General features: G+C 43.8%; 1 protein-coding gene across 6 annotated transcripts in view; it reads left to right on the forward strand.

Moving 5' to 3' along the window:
- crtc3 (CREB regulated transcription coactivator 3) overlaps positions 1-16,161 on the forward strand; it is a 44,040-nt gene that overhangs the window by 9,635 nt on the left and 18,244 nt on the right. For 4 of the 6 annotated variants that reach the window (XM_072379916.1, XM_072379917.1, XM_072379918.1 and 1 more), the window contains exons 3-6: positions 2,137-2,265; positions 5,174-5,235; positions 12,675-12,737; positions 15,442-15,545. In XM_072379916.1, the coding sequence (XP_072236017.1) occupies positions 2,137-2,265; positions 5,174-5,235; positions 12,675-12,737; positions 15,442-15,545 (358 nt within the window). The remainder of the gene's footprint in view (positions 1-2,136; positions 2,266-5,173; positions 5,236-12,674; positions 12,738-15,441; positions 15,546-16,161) is intronic. The other 2 variants (XM_072379920.1, XM_072379921.1) reach the window with 1 other exon arrangement.

Genomic DNA, 16,161 nt, shown 5'->3' on the forward strand with positions numbered 1-16,161 from the left:
CAGTGGACCTGCTCTCTAGAAGTTGTGGCCCTCAGAGGTTAAACCTGCTGCTTCTTCTGCGTTGGCACGACAGCTGAGGCAGTGTTTTTGTTCCTCTCCCTCAGTCTGAACACGGTCTTTGTTGATGAAAATACTTTTCTTTCAGCTAAGAAGCAAACACAGATGTTTTCTTTGAAACTCTTGCTTACCTTGAGATTACAATCTGCCACATTCAAGGTCTCGTTCCCATGTTGGGCTTTTTCAAGGACAGTTGTGTCTGACCCTCGGTTCTAATGTGCAGCTCAGCTGCAAACACAGCTGAAGAAGGTACTGAAGTGCAGATAAGCTTCTCCCCGGAGTCATGCAGCTCTCTGCTTTCCTTAAAAAGAAGGACAAATCAGTGCAGTAATTACCTGCTTTGTGTGTTCTAACGAGGCTTTTTGGACTCTGTTTCTGTGTCGGCTCTCTGAGGAGTGCTGGGACACAGAGGGGGGGTAAAGGTGCGCTTGTTACTCAAAGAATAGCCCTTTGAGGTGGACCATTCTCTGCAATGCTAAGCTCTCACCTGGAAATCAATCCCTACTCAGAGAGAGAGACACTCTCATTTTGTCCATTCACTTTCTCTTCTGGCTCCCAGATTCCTTTAGATGATTAATTGTTGATCCTTGTTGGGTGAAATAAATGTAGTCTGTTTAATGTAGAACTTCCTAATGCTTTGCAGCTCATGTGTTTGTGGATGACACACAAAATCAGTGGGATACAGTAGGCCTCGGCTAATAAATCTGTTTCCATTGTCACTCGTGCAGAAATAGAAGTCGATGAATTAAATTGTCAGTTTATCTCCTTGAGATAAATTCAGACTTTGAATAGCTGCACTGGTTCAACACCTGGCTCCTCGCTTCCAGGGCCACTCTAAAGTGAATATTGGACACAACTTCACACATCCAGACACAGTCAGGCAGCCACAAAGCCCCCCCCCCCTCACACACCGCCGAGCTGACGCTCTCAGCACGGTGTTCTGTGCAGAAAACTCACTTAAGATGACTTAAGACGGTGACTTTTAGAGCAACTTTCGATGAGAAAAGTTAAAAGTTATTCTTGTTGTTGTTGTTTATTGTTCCCGTTTTTATTTTAAAAAGTAATGCATCTCATTTTTGTCATTTTTTCCCTCCTTTGTATGAAAGATGGCATCCGTCTCAAGTGTGAAATTCTGCTGTTGTGACAGCCTTTGTCCTCCCTCTCCCCTCCCCTGCTTTGTATAACATGAGGTGTGGCGCTCCACGGTGACTTGAGGAAAACTCTGAGAACATGTAAATGGATTTTTCAGTTACACCAGCTGTCGAAAAAGACAATGAAACAGCAAATTAAGACCCACTTCAACCGTGCATACCTGTCTGTTAATGGGACTTGTGCTGTGCAAAAGGCATTTAAGTAGGTGTGAACTGGTGAGATCTCAAATGAATGCAGAAAGTCATCAGGGTGCTCGTTCAGACACACACACACACACCTGCTGGCGGTTACTGAAAGCGCCGCATGTCTGAACGGGCTTAACTGTTATGTTACTGTAGGCACTTTAAGGCTGTTATAATGAACTTTAAGCTGACAATTAAGTGTAATACAAATCATTTCCATGCATTTGTTAATTTCTCTGCCGCTGTTATTGTAAGCTTGATAGGATTTTATGTCTGTAAGCAGCAGAGAGCAGGCAGGATGTCGGTTTCCCTGCTGAATTAAAGCATTCTGCAGAATACCGGCTCCACTTTGACCTCCTTCAGGACAACACTTATTCCCTCCTCGCCTTACCTTTGGGAAACTGTTATATCTTTGATGTGAACATCTCTTCTTGTCCCTTTCAGGGTTACTGTAGGCACTTTAAGGCTGTTTATAATGAACTTTAAGCTGACAATTAAGTGTAATACAAATAATTTCCATGCATTTGTTCATTTCTCTGCCGCTGTTATTGTAAGCTTGATAGGATTTTATGTCTGTAAGCAGCAGAGAGCAGGCAGGATGTCGGTTTCCCAGCTGAATTAAAGCATTCTGCAGAATACCGGCTCCACTTTGACCTCCTTCAGGACAACACTCCTCGCCTTACCTTTGGGAAACCTTTGGGAAACTGTATCTTTGATGTGAACATCCTCTTCTTGTCCCTTTCAGGGTGGCTTCCATTCAGGGTTCGACTCGGTCCGAGGGACCCGCCACCATGGGCTGGTCGAGAGGGTCCACAGGGACCGCAACCGCATCAACTCTCCCCATCGCCGACCCATTGACAAGCACGGACGGCAGATATCCTTTCAGAGCTAATTCAGTGGCAGCAGGAGATCTTTGTGTTGTCGTCATCCTGAAAGGTTAATCGGCGATGTGTAAGCAGGTGCTGTGCCTTCCAGGTGGTCGTCATGTTTTTTCCTGCATGTGTGGTTTCAAACGGGATAACACTTACGAGTGTAGGCAGCTGTTTTGCAGCCTCAGGAGGGGAATTAGTCATTATGATAATTTGAAATGTGACGCAGAGATGGTGCGCTTTTCTTCTGCCTAATGGTCAGTCAGAGGTTGTTTTTAGGAGTTTATCTTTTAATGTTGAACAGAGAAGGAGAACGGAACCAATATTGCAATTTATTTGTTCTAATTTTCTCCGTCTACAGTGATTTAGTGCGGGCTTCTCATTGTTTCATAGGTCAGATTGTGCTATATGAGCTCTGTTACCAGTAAGCAATTTGAATGTGAAAAGTTGAATTCAGACCCTGAAATAATATCAGTTAAGCCTTTAAAGAATGGAACATCCTCCTGAAAACTGAGCCCAATGAAGACACTTCTTCCAAGTTGTATGAGACGTGCGTGTGCCGTCCCAGATTACTGTGCACGTGATCTCAGTCCCTTGGTTTTCTTCTCTTTCCTGCTTTTCAGATAGGGTAACGAAGGAAGGCCCATGGGATGGGTCTGCATGTTGCCCACTGCACCACCCGGCTCCGAGTTTTGATGAATTCATGTTTTTGCTTGTTTGTTTGGCTTTGTTTTGTTCTCTCGGCCTCAGGACAGCAATGATTCAGTGACCTGTCGTCACTGGAGGGGGGTTTGCTCTGTGTATCAGCATCCAACGTCATACGAACCTATATTTCTGTGGTATACAACTACAACAGACTTTTTTCTCTACTGTAATGGCTTTTGGAGGTAATTTCTGTTGAGGAAAAACAGTCAAAACGCATCAGAAGCAGCTTCTTTTTCACAGTAATCTAATCACAACCAGGTGAGCCTGGCCATCCTCTATAGTAACGTGGAGTTTTGTTAGATTTTAATTTTAATTAGGAGTTCTAACACATGTTGAAAGTGTAGAAGATGAATTTCGACTCACATTGAAAAGGTGTTTTGTGGCCCAAAGAAATGGAGGGAGATGTTTTTATCTAAAAAAAAGAAAAAGGTGTTCATTCTTTGTTTGAAACCACACTCAAAGGTGTTGATTGCACATTTGGGGGCCACCACTGTACTCTGTAATTAGAGAGTTGTTAATCCTGTTTGACTGGATTGTTCTGTTCCATGTTTGGAGAAGGCTCAGTCGGAGAGTAGTCCTTCCCACTTAGTTTGTGTTTGTGTATGTTTTAGGGGCTTATCCCGTGTTTGTTGTTAGATTCCATGAGTGGCAACAGACCTCCGGGCTTTGTAAAATCTACCGCCACTGATAAATTTGTGCGAGGCCTAAACAGAGGAGTTTTGGAGCAGTGCTGCGGCTCTTTGATTTAATTTGTTTCAACACCAGAGCAACGACCCACACAGAACTTTCTGACCTGCAGTTCTGCACACAATAGCTGCTTTCGGACAGAGACGTTCTAAGAACTTAGTTCTAAGAACCTTCCACCTCTGATTTAGTCATAAGACCTGCCCTTCTCCAGGGGAACCGTTTAATTTTGCATTCTCACATGAGTCGGGGGCCTCGACAGGGACTGATGTGATGCAGCCGTCTGCGACAGACGTGTTACTTTAGCGCCACTCAGCAACAAAACAAAACCCGGGAAAAGTAAGGAGAGAAGAAAACAACAGCACCAAGAAGCTAACATGGAGAGCGAGGAGGCCGCCGTGTTCATGGTCTGCATGGCGGTGATATTAATCATGGACGATCACATCAGGCGTCTGAGATGGAGGCTGGAAGAGCGCACAGCGAGAGTCAGGAGACGAAGAATCCAGCAGCGGGCGATACTTCTTCGTTTCATGGAGGAAAGAAGGAGAGCAGAGCGCCGCAGACAAAGGAGACGACGTCTGAGTTTAACTTATTAAACAGGCGCCGGTTGGGTCCGTGTCGTATGAGGAAACATTTCAGACAAGGGGCGGAGCTACAGCCACCAAACACCTACGTCATGTTCCTGTGGAGCCCAGAAAAGACCCTGAAGGAGCTCAAATGGTTCCAGGAACTGAGGGCCGTGATCTGAATGCACGAAAAAACGGCCCAACTCCTGAAAAGGTTCCAGGAACTGCAGAAGGTTCCTACAGTGGGAATGCGCCTCATGTCAGGAACTCTGCTTCGGGCCGTCCACACGAGAACGTTTTTGTCGAATCTGCATAAATACTTTATAATTTCGGCCTCGCGACCAGACGGATCCGGCTTTTTCGAGGTGTGAAACCGGTGAAACCCAGAGTGGGAAACGATGACGTATAAGCTCCGCCTCTCTAACCATTAACCTCAGCCGCCGTCAGATAGACATTTAAAGAATAAAACTTTAAGTCCTTTGTACTTGTATTTTTCCAAACTTTCTATCTATGGTCAGAACAACAACAACAATGGCGGACTACAGGCTTGTTCTACCTTTACACACGGACATTATAAAGATCCTTTATGCCTGTATAGACATGCTCCATGGCTCCTCTTCTGGTTTCAGTGTATTGGTGTGGCGGCGTCACAGCGCCACATGCAGGCCTGGCATATGTACTACAGCGTCTTGGGTCGTTTCCAGTGTTTACGGAGACTTTTTGTCAAAAGGACAGCTTTTTAGGTGAGGCTGCGGCCCTGAGTCTTCCAGCTGTTAATCCAACACTGCTCAAAAGTTTTTGGGAGTTCAAAGTTATCTTTCCATGATACGACTCATGAGCAGATTACATCCTTGTCTTTACAATCAGTCAAACTCACGTTCTCCTCCATGTCTTTTCTGGTTGACCTTGCTGTGAAGTTTCTGTGTTTGTTTCACTAATTTCCTTAACGAAAGCCCACATGGAGAGCTCTCCGTATGGAGCAGTGTACCTGTCCCCACCTCCGGACAACAACTGGAGAAGGTGAGTGGCTGCTCCGTTGAGCAGAATCCTTCCTCCCACCAACATGTTTTACAGCAGGAACTGCTTCCTGCTGCCCGTGTGCTTCCTGTTTGGAACGACCTGTATTTACTCCACACGTCAGCCATCTTGATCAAACACAAATCAGAGATGTGAATGAGAGGGAAGAGCTGAGTGATGGGTGGAGTTTGGTGGCCTCTATTTTTTTCTGTGTGTGACAATGCTGTTAACCCTGGGAAGGCTGCATCAGACTAAAGGTGTTTGACAGATAGCCTTTTGCTTTAAAGGTCATGCCCAAAAGCGGTTCTCCCATTGTTCGGATATTTTGTGTTGCCACTGGCCTGTGGTGCAGAATGTGCAACTTAGCTGAAATTCAAACTCTCAGAGCACAATGCTGGATGAGCTGGCCACAAGATCTCTTTTTTCCTGCTCCGACTGTGCCCACGTAGAGCAGCAGAGTATTGGCAGACAGCTTTCTCTCCGTGTTTACAAGGGAGTGAATTATGGGCCTGTGATAAAAAGCTCTGCCAAGCTCCTCCCCGCTCACTCTCTGTCAGTCTTGCTTTGTCTCCACATTTGTGTTTAGTGTGCTGTCTTGGCCAGCTGCCAATCACCCTGCCTTGTCTCCTTCCACAGACACTGGCCAGGCTCAGTGTTGAGCCTACTATAACAGCTTGTACTGTAGAAGTGAACAAGGCCCACGCCCTCTCATTGTTGACAGCACAAAACAGGTTGGCTGACAAATGTCCTTACGGAGCAACCAGACGTCAGTGCCTTCAGAGTGGGTGTGATTCTGTGAGAGCCATGTGGCACAATGCACCGAAAGCTGACTCTCACGTTCAATTTGAGCAGCCCCGCTTTGTTCCAGGCTGTTTTCTCAATGAATGAACGAGCGTCAAGTCTTCTAATCTTAAAATATGAGCACATTTGATGGAATCTTCCATCACGGGGACACATGCAGGCTTTGCTAACTGACCCGAGAATAATACTGATGTGACGTGAAGCTCTGACACAATCTTTCTGCGACATAAACCCGCTTCGTTATGGGCTATAAACCGAATTCCCAAAGCATATTGTGACAGTTTTCTTTTATAAATCTGCAGATTGCATGTTTATTGACACAACGTGTTAGCTCATAACTGGTGTCTTATTCTGATCTTAATCTCATTGTGTTCACAGATGTGTAGCCACCATGACGGTGTTTTATTTTTCGTGACAGTTAGCCTGATGTGTGCACCCCATTTCTTCTTCTTCTTCTTCTTCTTCTCTCCCAACCCTGCCTCTCTCTGACTGGCAGCAGCCCTGTCAAGTCTCTGCAGGCCAAACTGAGCCTCCTGCTCCAACCTGCAGCAGATTGTTGTCACAGTGTGCAACAGGGATAAACTTCCCCCTCAGCTGTGGATTTTGGCTCACATCTCTGTTGGAGAGGGGGGGGGGGATACATGTTGGCTTAAACAGGCTGAGTCCAAACACCCAGCTCCATGTGGATAATATCAGATAATTTACAGACCATCAGAAATGTTGAAGTTCTAACTGCAAACTAATGCGTTACTGCTTATTGGCGTGGCTTGAAGGTTCAGCCAAGACAAACACGAGCACTCCCAGCTCTTCCATTAATTTCAAAGGTTTGCTGATAACCTCCCTGAAACGCCAGCTTTCAGCGTTAAATCAGCCAAGAAAAGAGGTGACTGGATTAAGAAATATGGAGGGGTTGTTTAAACATGAGATGCAAAAAGCAGTTCTCAGAGCAGAAAGATTCTACACCCAAAGCAAGCCTAGAGCAGCTGAAGTTAAAGCTCAACAATGCATTTGAAAATGATGTCATTCCATCACACCGTACCACAATGTTTCCACAGTTCAATGCTAGAAAATCCCCGTATATTATCCAATCTGCTTTCCTTTTCACGCTGTTATCAGAAACTATCGTGGTGCTCAGACATATCTTGACTGCTTTAGTGAAACTGTATAATCATCTAAGAACCAGGATGAAACTGAGCTGCTTATCAGGGCCGTACCCAACAGTCCATGCACAGGAAAGTTGAGCTCCAGTTATAGTTTGATAAGCTCACTTAATAGGACTACTCCTCTTGTCCTGTGGACAACCACGAGAGGGGAATCTCCTCACTGTTGGGTACTTTCTGTCAGAACTTGTAGCTTAAATATAGAGCTAACATAGTGTGGGAAGATGCCAGGTTTTAGAGGTTCGGTTCCATTCGTGTGATCGGAGGTCCCACTAAAGAAAAATCAGTTTTCAGTGTTCATCTCTTCTACTGCAGCGTATTGTAAGCAGATTCCCTGCTTGTCCGTCTCAGGAGAGCATGAGGCCGTAAGTGATTACAACATCTGCACATCATTATGGTTCGTGGACGAGAACCACAAAGCGCTTTAACCGTTTAACTGCAGCAAACATCTGTAAGATTAATCCCATCAGTTTAAGGAACCCGGGACAAATGTGCAGCGAGTGCGCAGGTTTTAATGCACCATTAATTAAAATACTGTGCTGCACAGTGCTGTCCAGCAGTACTGAGACATTCGGATGATGTAATGTAATGACAGTACTGTAACAGCCTGAAGACAAACAGGACTTATACGTTTTAGCTGTCTTAAGGGAGAAGGATGCTGGAATGAAATGCTAATTCGATATACTGTTATTTCTGTATGCTGTTCATGTATTACAGGCACATACGCGTGTGTTCCTGCTTTTATTCGTTGAATCTCAAAGGCTGTGGGCCTTTGCTGAGAGATGCCTGGCATGACAGAAATGCTGGGGAACAGAGCTGTTCACATAGCCTTTAACCGCTCCATGACTAGCAGCCTGGCCAACAGATTGTTATCTGCTCCCTGGATTCTTTTTTTAGGTTTTTTTTTATTATTATTTTTCTCATTTGAGCCAAAAAGTAAAAAATTCCCCTGATATGTCGGTTTGCAGCGAGCCGGGCTGAGTTTTTACGGAAATCGCCTTTCAGAGTTCAACTATATTGGATCTACAGACACTGCATGCTGCTGTCTGGGAAGAGCGGTTCTAACAGGGGCCTCGATTCATCAGACCTGAGTACAATCCTGGGTCCCTTTAGAGGCCATCTGTTTCGGGGTCAGAGCCTCAGTCCAGTCCCACGCCCTCCCTCTATCCCATTCACCCATCTTTGGCTTGCTGCTCATGTACCAGCCTCTCTCGGGATGAAATCTCCGACTATGCTTCCCCGGAGACTTTGATATCTGCTTATATAGCTTTCCAGATAACAGATGTAACATTTTTTTCCACCACTGTCTCTTAGGGAGATGATCTTGAGGGCTTTTATCCTCCATGTAGTTGATCTGATCGCCATTATTTCTTCACCTTTAAATCCTAAACCCGCCATCCCTGCAAATCAGGCTCTCCGGAGTACTTTTAAAAAAAGAAAGTATTGTATCTCGCATTCAGACACGGATTAAATGAGACTGTTTGACGACTTTAACTATTAATCTCAGCTTTAAACTCTTGGCTGTCACAAACAAAAAATTAACCTGTTGTTGTGCGAGTTTGTTTTGGAGACTCGTTGTCAAGGGGAAGTGCCACAACTACCCAGCATTCCTCAGCCTGCGTCATATATCTAAATATAAGTATAGACCGTATAACCTAGAGTCACAAGCATCACCAAGCCAGGTAATGTGACACACATAGAGGTGTTGTAGTTAGCCTGCTTTGTTTTAAACTGCTCATCAAATGTCAGAGTGCATTAAAAGACACCAGATAGCAGCTGACTGGTGGTCTTCTCTCAAAGCTGATGAGCCTTTAGGATTCTGGTAGTTTCACTTCACAGGTGTTAACATTCAAAGTGTTGAACGTTGGTTTGAAATTGAAACGATTAATCGACTAATCGGTTAATTACTAATTAAAACGATAATTAAAACTTAAAAAGGATACATTCAAGCCATATTTCATCTCGACTTTTATCATTAACTGAAAATGCTAATCAGACAGCTGGCAGTAATGCACCAACGGTCAAATAAATACAGCCTGGTTGTAACTGTGGACTGTGAAGTTGAATAAAACAATTTTAATGTTGCATTTTAGTGTTAAAATCCAAGACAACTCGGCTTATTTAGCTAGCAGGCTATGCTAACAAGCTAAATATCTAAATACCGTGGTGAGACTGTGTCTCCTCGAGCTTCAACGTGCTTCCTCTTCAAATGTTCATGCGTGACAGACGTGAGGTCGGCTTTACAAAACTTGCAGGTGTTGAGGGTGAAATGCTGCCAGACCCTGGACTCTTTTGAACAAGAGGACGATCATTCAGCCGCAGCCATTTCACTGTTTCTACAGGTCATCTCCCGCTATTATTTACCGTAACGCGCATGCGTCTCTAAGCAGAGATAGATAGGAAGTGAGAGGACTCACTCCGTACGAAAAATGATGTTCTGCTCATCAACGTGAAAAAGACGTGTGATGACGTAACCGACAATTAAATAGTCGGCGACTAATTATGTTATCTATTTTTCTATCTATTCTTGTCGACTAATCATTGCACCCTTATTGTAGGATGATCAGTTTGTGCCGAACATGCAAAATGCATGCACAAGTGGTATGAAAAGCTCGGAACAACGTGTAAAACAGCAAGCCTCGGCCAGCATGATGCACACCTAAAGGAATATACAGAAAAGGATAAAAGCAAAACAGAACAGTAAAAGACGACAAAAACATTCCTTCCATCCGTTTTCTGCCATATCCGCAGACCTCCCTTTCCCCAACCACCAGCTCCAGCTCTTCCAGAAGGAAACTGGGGTGTTCCAAAGCCAAAATGGAAGCACATTTCTAAACTCAGTCCTATTTAAATGCCAAAGAATGAGTTTTAAGATAGGTTTTAGGAAATGTGAAGTGTTGGTGAGGTCCTAATATGAAGGACCATGCTGTTACTTTGCAGATAAAGTCAGTCAGAGACTGGAAATGGGGTCTCGTGCTTGTTGTCTGCCTGTCGGCTGTCGAGCTGCAGAGTTTTGAACAAGTTGCAGACAAAAAGCAGGAACTGGCTGATACCCAAATAGACTATTACACTAATCCAGGCTGAATGCAATAAAAGCATGAATTACGTTTTAAAGTGAGCGAAGACGAGAAATGGGCTTGACTTTAGCAAAGTCTTCAGCCAGAAGAAGCTGGCTCTGACCACAGCATTTATTAATATTGTTGTGAGTAGCTTTTCCTTTTAGACATGGTTACTTTACTACGCATCATTTACAAAGTGCATGCAGCCTGGAGAGGTCACAAGTAAGTGGTGAGGTTGGTGCAGAGCACATTCACACACAGGCACTTTAGTGTGGTCAAATAAGCCAGCTGCATGCCTCCAGACATGCTCTGAGTGAACCTGCAAACTTCACACAGATGGGACTGAGTCACCCAGCAGCTTCAAGCTGCTAATCACTGCGCCACCATCAGCTATTTGCTGTGTCCGTGCACCGCTAACCAGCTGACAAATAAAAGGTGCTGCAACAGGTACTCGTTACCTGATATAATTGAACTATACAAAGCATCCAAAGGCACAGGCAGTGGAAGGACGGATTCAGTATGGGCTCACAGCTTGTTTTTCCCCAGGTGCCCCAGCAGGTTAATCCAGGCTTGTTGTCAAACAGCCCTGTTGGTGATAATAGCATTGTACTCACCAAGTTGTTAGCTTAGACCTGTGAAGTTGCTAACATTGCCAGTAAAAAACCTCCCTTTTACCCTGAGAAGTTCACTTGTTTTTTCCTGCCTATTTGTTTCTGCTCTTCAACTCATTTCCAGAGACACCAACATGTTTCTGCAGTACTGTGCAAAACTCTTGAGAAAGCCCTCATTTGTTCTTTATATTTTGCTTACAAACAACCAGACTTTCTGGAAATCGTTTTAAGTGGTGTTGAGCAACAGTTCTCCAGGCTTTCTGAAGGAATTTAGTGTTTTTGGGTTTAGATTTTCAGTCCAGAGGATTTTTTTTCCTTTTTTGTTTGTTTAATAAGTCATTTAATACTAAGCTGAAGGCACCACAGTCAAAGGATGAACCAGTTTTTTTTCTACACATAACAAATAGGAAAGATCCATATCAAAGATAACAGTTTGGCAAAAACAAGGTGATTCCAAAAAAGCTGGAAACTTGGCATATCTCAGCCTGGTGTGTGTCCTCTGAGCAAAATTAAGGAAACTGGACAAGTGGAGGACAAAAGAAGAAGTGTCAGGCTTAAAAAATTATCTACAGCAGATGAACAGGATCTGAAAGTGATGTCCTTAAGAAAGAGGAAAAAATCCAGCTGTGACCTGACAGGACCTGAGAGATGCATCTGGACCTTCAGCTGATCCATCTACTGTTGGCCCAAGCCTCATCAGAAATGGTCTCCATGGAAGGGTGGCTGTCAAGAAGCCATTCTTAAGGAAGGGAAACAGGGAGAAAAGGCTGAGCTATGCCAAATGACACAAGAAGTGGACTGAAAATCAGTGGCAACAGGTCTTATGGAGGGATGAATCCTCCCCAGAGCCCGGACCTCAACATTATTGAAGCAGTGTGGGATCATCTGACAGAGAACGGAACAAAAGGCAGCCCACATCCAAAGAAGAGCTTTGGGATGTCCTTCAAGAAGCCTGGAGAACTATTCCTGAAGACTCCTTAAAGAAATGACAGAAAGCTTGTCTCAGAGGGTTCAGGCTGTGTTGGAGAATAAAGGAGCTCAGACCAGATATTCACCTTAAAGCTCGTTAAAATCATAAAAACTGAGTTTTTTCTTTATTTACTGTGTTTTTATCCCATTTCTGTAAATCCCTGCAGCTTTTTCCTGTTTTCCTGGCAGTATAGGGGGGGGGGTGGCTCAGGACTTTTGCTCAACATCCTCCATCTCAGCAGCTGCTTTGGGTAGAGTTTGGCCACAAATAAAGTCCTGAAATTCTATTTAAATTGATTCTGGAAAACAGGAAGTGGTTTTCTGTATTTTTGGGTCGGAGAATGTGAGGTGTTCTCGCCATATTCTTCTGTTCTGTCGGCCATGTTGTATTCTTTCAGAAGACTTCTGTTTTTAAGCCCTTCAGTCTGAGCGTTTAGCCGCTGCTCTCGCTCCATGTCAGGCTTTGACAGTGACTCTTCACATCGAGTTGTTTGAGTTGTTTCCCACTTTGCTCTCGCCGCCATGAACGATTGAACCAGTTTGAATGGTTCCTAATCTGTGGCTCGCAGTCCTTCTAGTTATCACTCCGGTGTTTGGCTTCGGTTTTTTCCACCTCGTCACGCTTCTCCCTTTTTGTCTTTTCGTTTTTCTCATACATCGAACAGTGTTGTGCTGTCTTGAGTGTTTTCCAGGGTCTTTTTTCTCTCTCCACACATGTACCAGCACAAGCATATTGTGTTTTTTTTGCAGGATATTTTCTCCACATTCTTTACGGGAGGTGCCAGGGCTCTCTGCTTTCACCCAGTAACTCTTTCTGTCATACTTTTCCTCTGTCTTTGAAGGGAACAACAGCCATGGACTGAGGAAAAACGGCCTGGGTTTAGATTAATATCACAACTCAACAGGTGACCCATAACCCCGATCCTTCTTCATATCTCTCTTTCGATCAGTCTATCTTTGCAGCTTTGTCCCTCGCTCACCAAGGCCAACAGTTGTGCTCTTTGTCTTTTCTGCATCCCTCTTGGCTGCATAAAGTCCTGGTTCCCCTCTTTTATAACCTGCAGTTTGATTTGTAGCATTTCACTAACTCCTTTCTCTCCTTTGTTTCACTGAAGCGCTGAGATCCTCAGAGTCTCAGCTACAGACTGTTATGTTTGATTACTTTGTTTCTCTTCACGGTTCTATCTTTTCATGTGGTATTTCGGACACGTTGATCAGTAGGTTTTCTCTCACTAACCCAGCTTTAGGTCTCTTTGGCTCACATGCAGTCTAACACCAAGGCTCCTGACTCACATGTTCTTATTTTCTGCCTTTTTACACCCTTCTTACAGTGTTTTATTGTCTCTGGAAATATTCTTACTTGGCTTTGTGTCTACAGCACAAAAAATTATTTTGTGGAACCTTCATTTGAATAAGTATTTGTTTCTTAAATGTTGCTTTAAAGATGTTCTGATGAATTTCTTTTGAAACTTTGCACTCTCAGATAGAAATTTGACCAACTTGTTTTATATGGGTTAAAGTATAGAAACATGTACCAGGACCTTGGTTTGAAAGAGAGGAAAAAACAAACATTTAAAGCTGTTTTAGTATGAGAGACAGGGCAGTTGGGACCGGTTTAACATAATTAATGTCTAAATAATGCCATCCCAAGGCACTTCAGATACAGGCCAATTTGTAGGAATCAAATTCAGTAAAATCCAAATTAGTCCCATTCATATAATGCCAAATAAAAAAGGAAACCAGCGGATTGCATAGAAACTTTTCCTTGGTTCTGTCCTTCAGTCTGAGCTTGCAGGCGGCGACAGTGGGGAGGAAAACTCTCTTTTAACAGGAAGAAACCTCCAGCAGAACCAGAAACAGCAAGGGTGGCCATCTGCCTTGAAAAAAAACTATAAATGCACATAACAGAGGGCAGCCTCTTTATTATAAGGCCAGAATGAGACCAGAAAGATGTCAGTGAGCAGGTGAATTATGGCCTGGCGCCGTGTTGTCTGCCACTGAGCTGAACATCTGGACGGAGTGAACCGCTGACGATTCTGCCTGCTTTTAATTCTCATCTGTGATTCTGGGAATGAATAATCTCACACGTTCCTTCACTTTCGAAGCTAACGTACGTCACAGGAAAACAACCAACTTCATCAGAACCACAAACTCGCCATCATCCAAGTTTACAGACTGAATCACTGCGTTCAGGCAGATCACCGCTCAGATGGCAGCTTTTTCCTCTGGATTTCTACGCCTGTGTTTTATAAAACTTTAAGCTGATAAGTGCCTTTTCAAACAAAAGATTGTGGTCATACTTTGGGACTAACACAACAGGCAAATTACATTTAAAGTCTGGATGTAATTGTGCTTCATCCTCTTCAGTAGTCGGCTGGAGTTTTTCAGGGTTTAAGGAAAATAATTTTCCCATTTCCCCTTTAAGTAAATTATATTACCATAACTTTCATTCTTACCAGTCTTTACTGCCAGCATGAAGTATTTAAAGGCTTTTTGATAGCAAACATTTCTAAGTGCAGTGTCCTACTTTAACAAAGTGATATGTCAGGCTTAATATTCTACTTAAGTATTCAGTCCACAGAGATTAAAGTGTCTTTAAGAGAACCTAAACAAATTTTTCAGATTATCACTTAGTTCTTAGCATTCTATATATTTAGCGCAGTGAAAGGAGGTTTTTTTGTTTAATATTTTACTGTATTTCTTCTTTTTTTTAAGCTTAAGATCAGATTTATTGTCATGTAGATGCAGGAAATACACAAAATTACTCCTCTGCATTTAACCCATCCAGGTTGGCACCTGTTGCACATGCACAGGGTCACACACTCATAGAGACAGATGCCATACATTCACAGGAGCATGGGGGGGTACTGCCACCCCTCCAGCTGTCAGTTCACCGATCTTTGAGTGGGAATTGAACCGCCAACCTTCCCACTCCAACTCCACTGAGCTATTCTCACAAAGCATTTAGATCAGCTTCCATTTAACCTCCCCAGCAACACTTTTCCTCCATCTGAGTAAAAGAAGCACACGAAGCTTCACAGTAAGGAAAGCGTGTTGCCAAAGTGATGAAGCACTCATGGTGCCTCGCGCTGTGCAATTTACAAAGGAAGCAAAACCTGCAAGAAAATGGTGACAACTTCAAATAATCTTTCATGGCTGCCAGTTGAAAATTACAGGCTGTTACAGGAAAAGATTTTCTAAGAATATCGGCCAGTTCCAGGAAAAAGCTCTCAGAGAATTATTTTCCTGAACATTCATAAGCGGCGCTAAAAATAGTGGATTTTCATGATCTGTTAAGAAGCACATTTTGCTGGATTTCTCTGTATCCGTTTAATTACGGACACCAAGTATTAAAATGTTCATATTAAGTGCTTTAAGGTGATTATTTCATCGCAGAGCTAAAAGGTTTTCGATGAGCGGTTAGTTGAGCGCTCTGAGGGTGTATGTGTAAGGTCAGCGTGAGCCTGCAGGCGAATGCAGCCGTGTGGAGGCAGAGCAAGAAACAGGATGATTCACTGACCTTACGGCCCCCGAGAAACCCTCTGCCTCTGTCCAAGGTGCTGGAATACGCTGCATAACTTTCCTCTTCCTCCTCTTCCTCCCACTCAGAACCAATTCAGACTCTGCTCTGCATACGAGTGCTATGAACCCAAACCCTCAGGACCCATTTGGCATGAACCAGCAGATGGGCAGAGGTCCTCCACAGCGCAATGGTGAGAGTAACATACACACACTCATTCAGAGAAACCTCCAGTGTTTGCTCTTTTTCTCCTCTCCTCTAAGAGATGCTTTGGTTGTACATGTCGGCTCATGAAGCCTTGAACGTTTACTCCTTTTTCTCCATCATTTCACTTATGTAATAACATCTTTTAAGATATTGCCTTAGAAAAATGAATCGATCCAAATACCCCATGCGTTTCTTCTTGGAAATACAGGCCGTGTGCATGATCACTGATGGCCTTGTTGGAGCTTTAGATCTTCAGAAATTCATCTTACAAGCTGACAGACACTTGGTGAAAGGTTAAAGCTAAATTTGGGTTGAAAGTCAGAAGAAAAGTCCCCTTTGATCCAGGACTAATTTGGATTATTGATGGTTCCCTTGGGCTGCACGGTGGTGTGGTGGTTAGCACCATCAGTCGGTTCCAGGTTCGATCCCCAGCTGGGGCCTTTCTGTGTGGAGTTTGCATGTTCTCCCCGTGTATGTGTGAGTTCTCCGGCTTCCTCCCACCCCCCAAAAACTTGCATGTTAGGTTGATTGGTGTCTCTAAAAACTGTCCTTAGGAGTGAGTGTGAGTGTGGTTGTTTGTCTCTGTGATGGACTGGCGACCT

Source organism: Leuresthes tenuis, unplaced genomic scaffold (genome assembly GCF_036924035.1).
Source record: "Leuresthes tenuis unplaced genomic scaffold, fLeuTen1.0.hap1 SCAF_2, whole genome shotgun sequence".
NCBI lineage: Eukaryota > Metazoa > Chordata > Actinopteri > Atheriniformes > Atherinopsidae > Leuresthes > Leuresthes tenuis.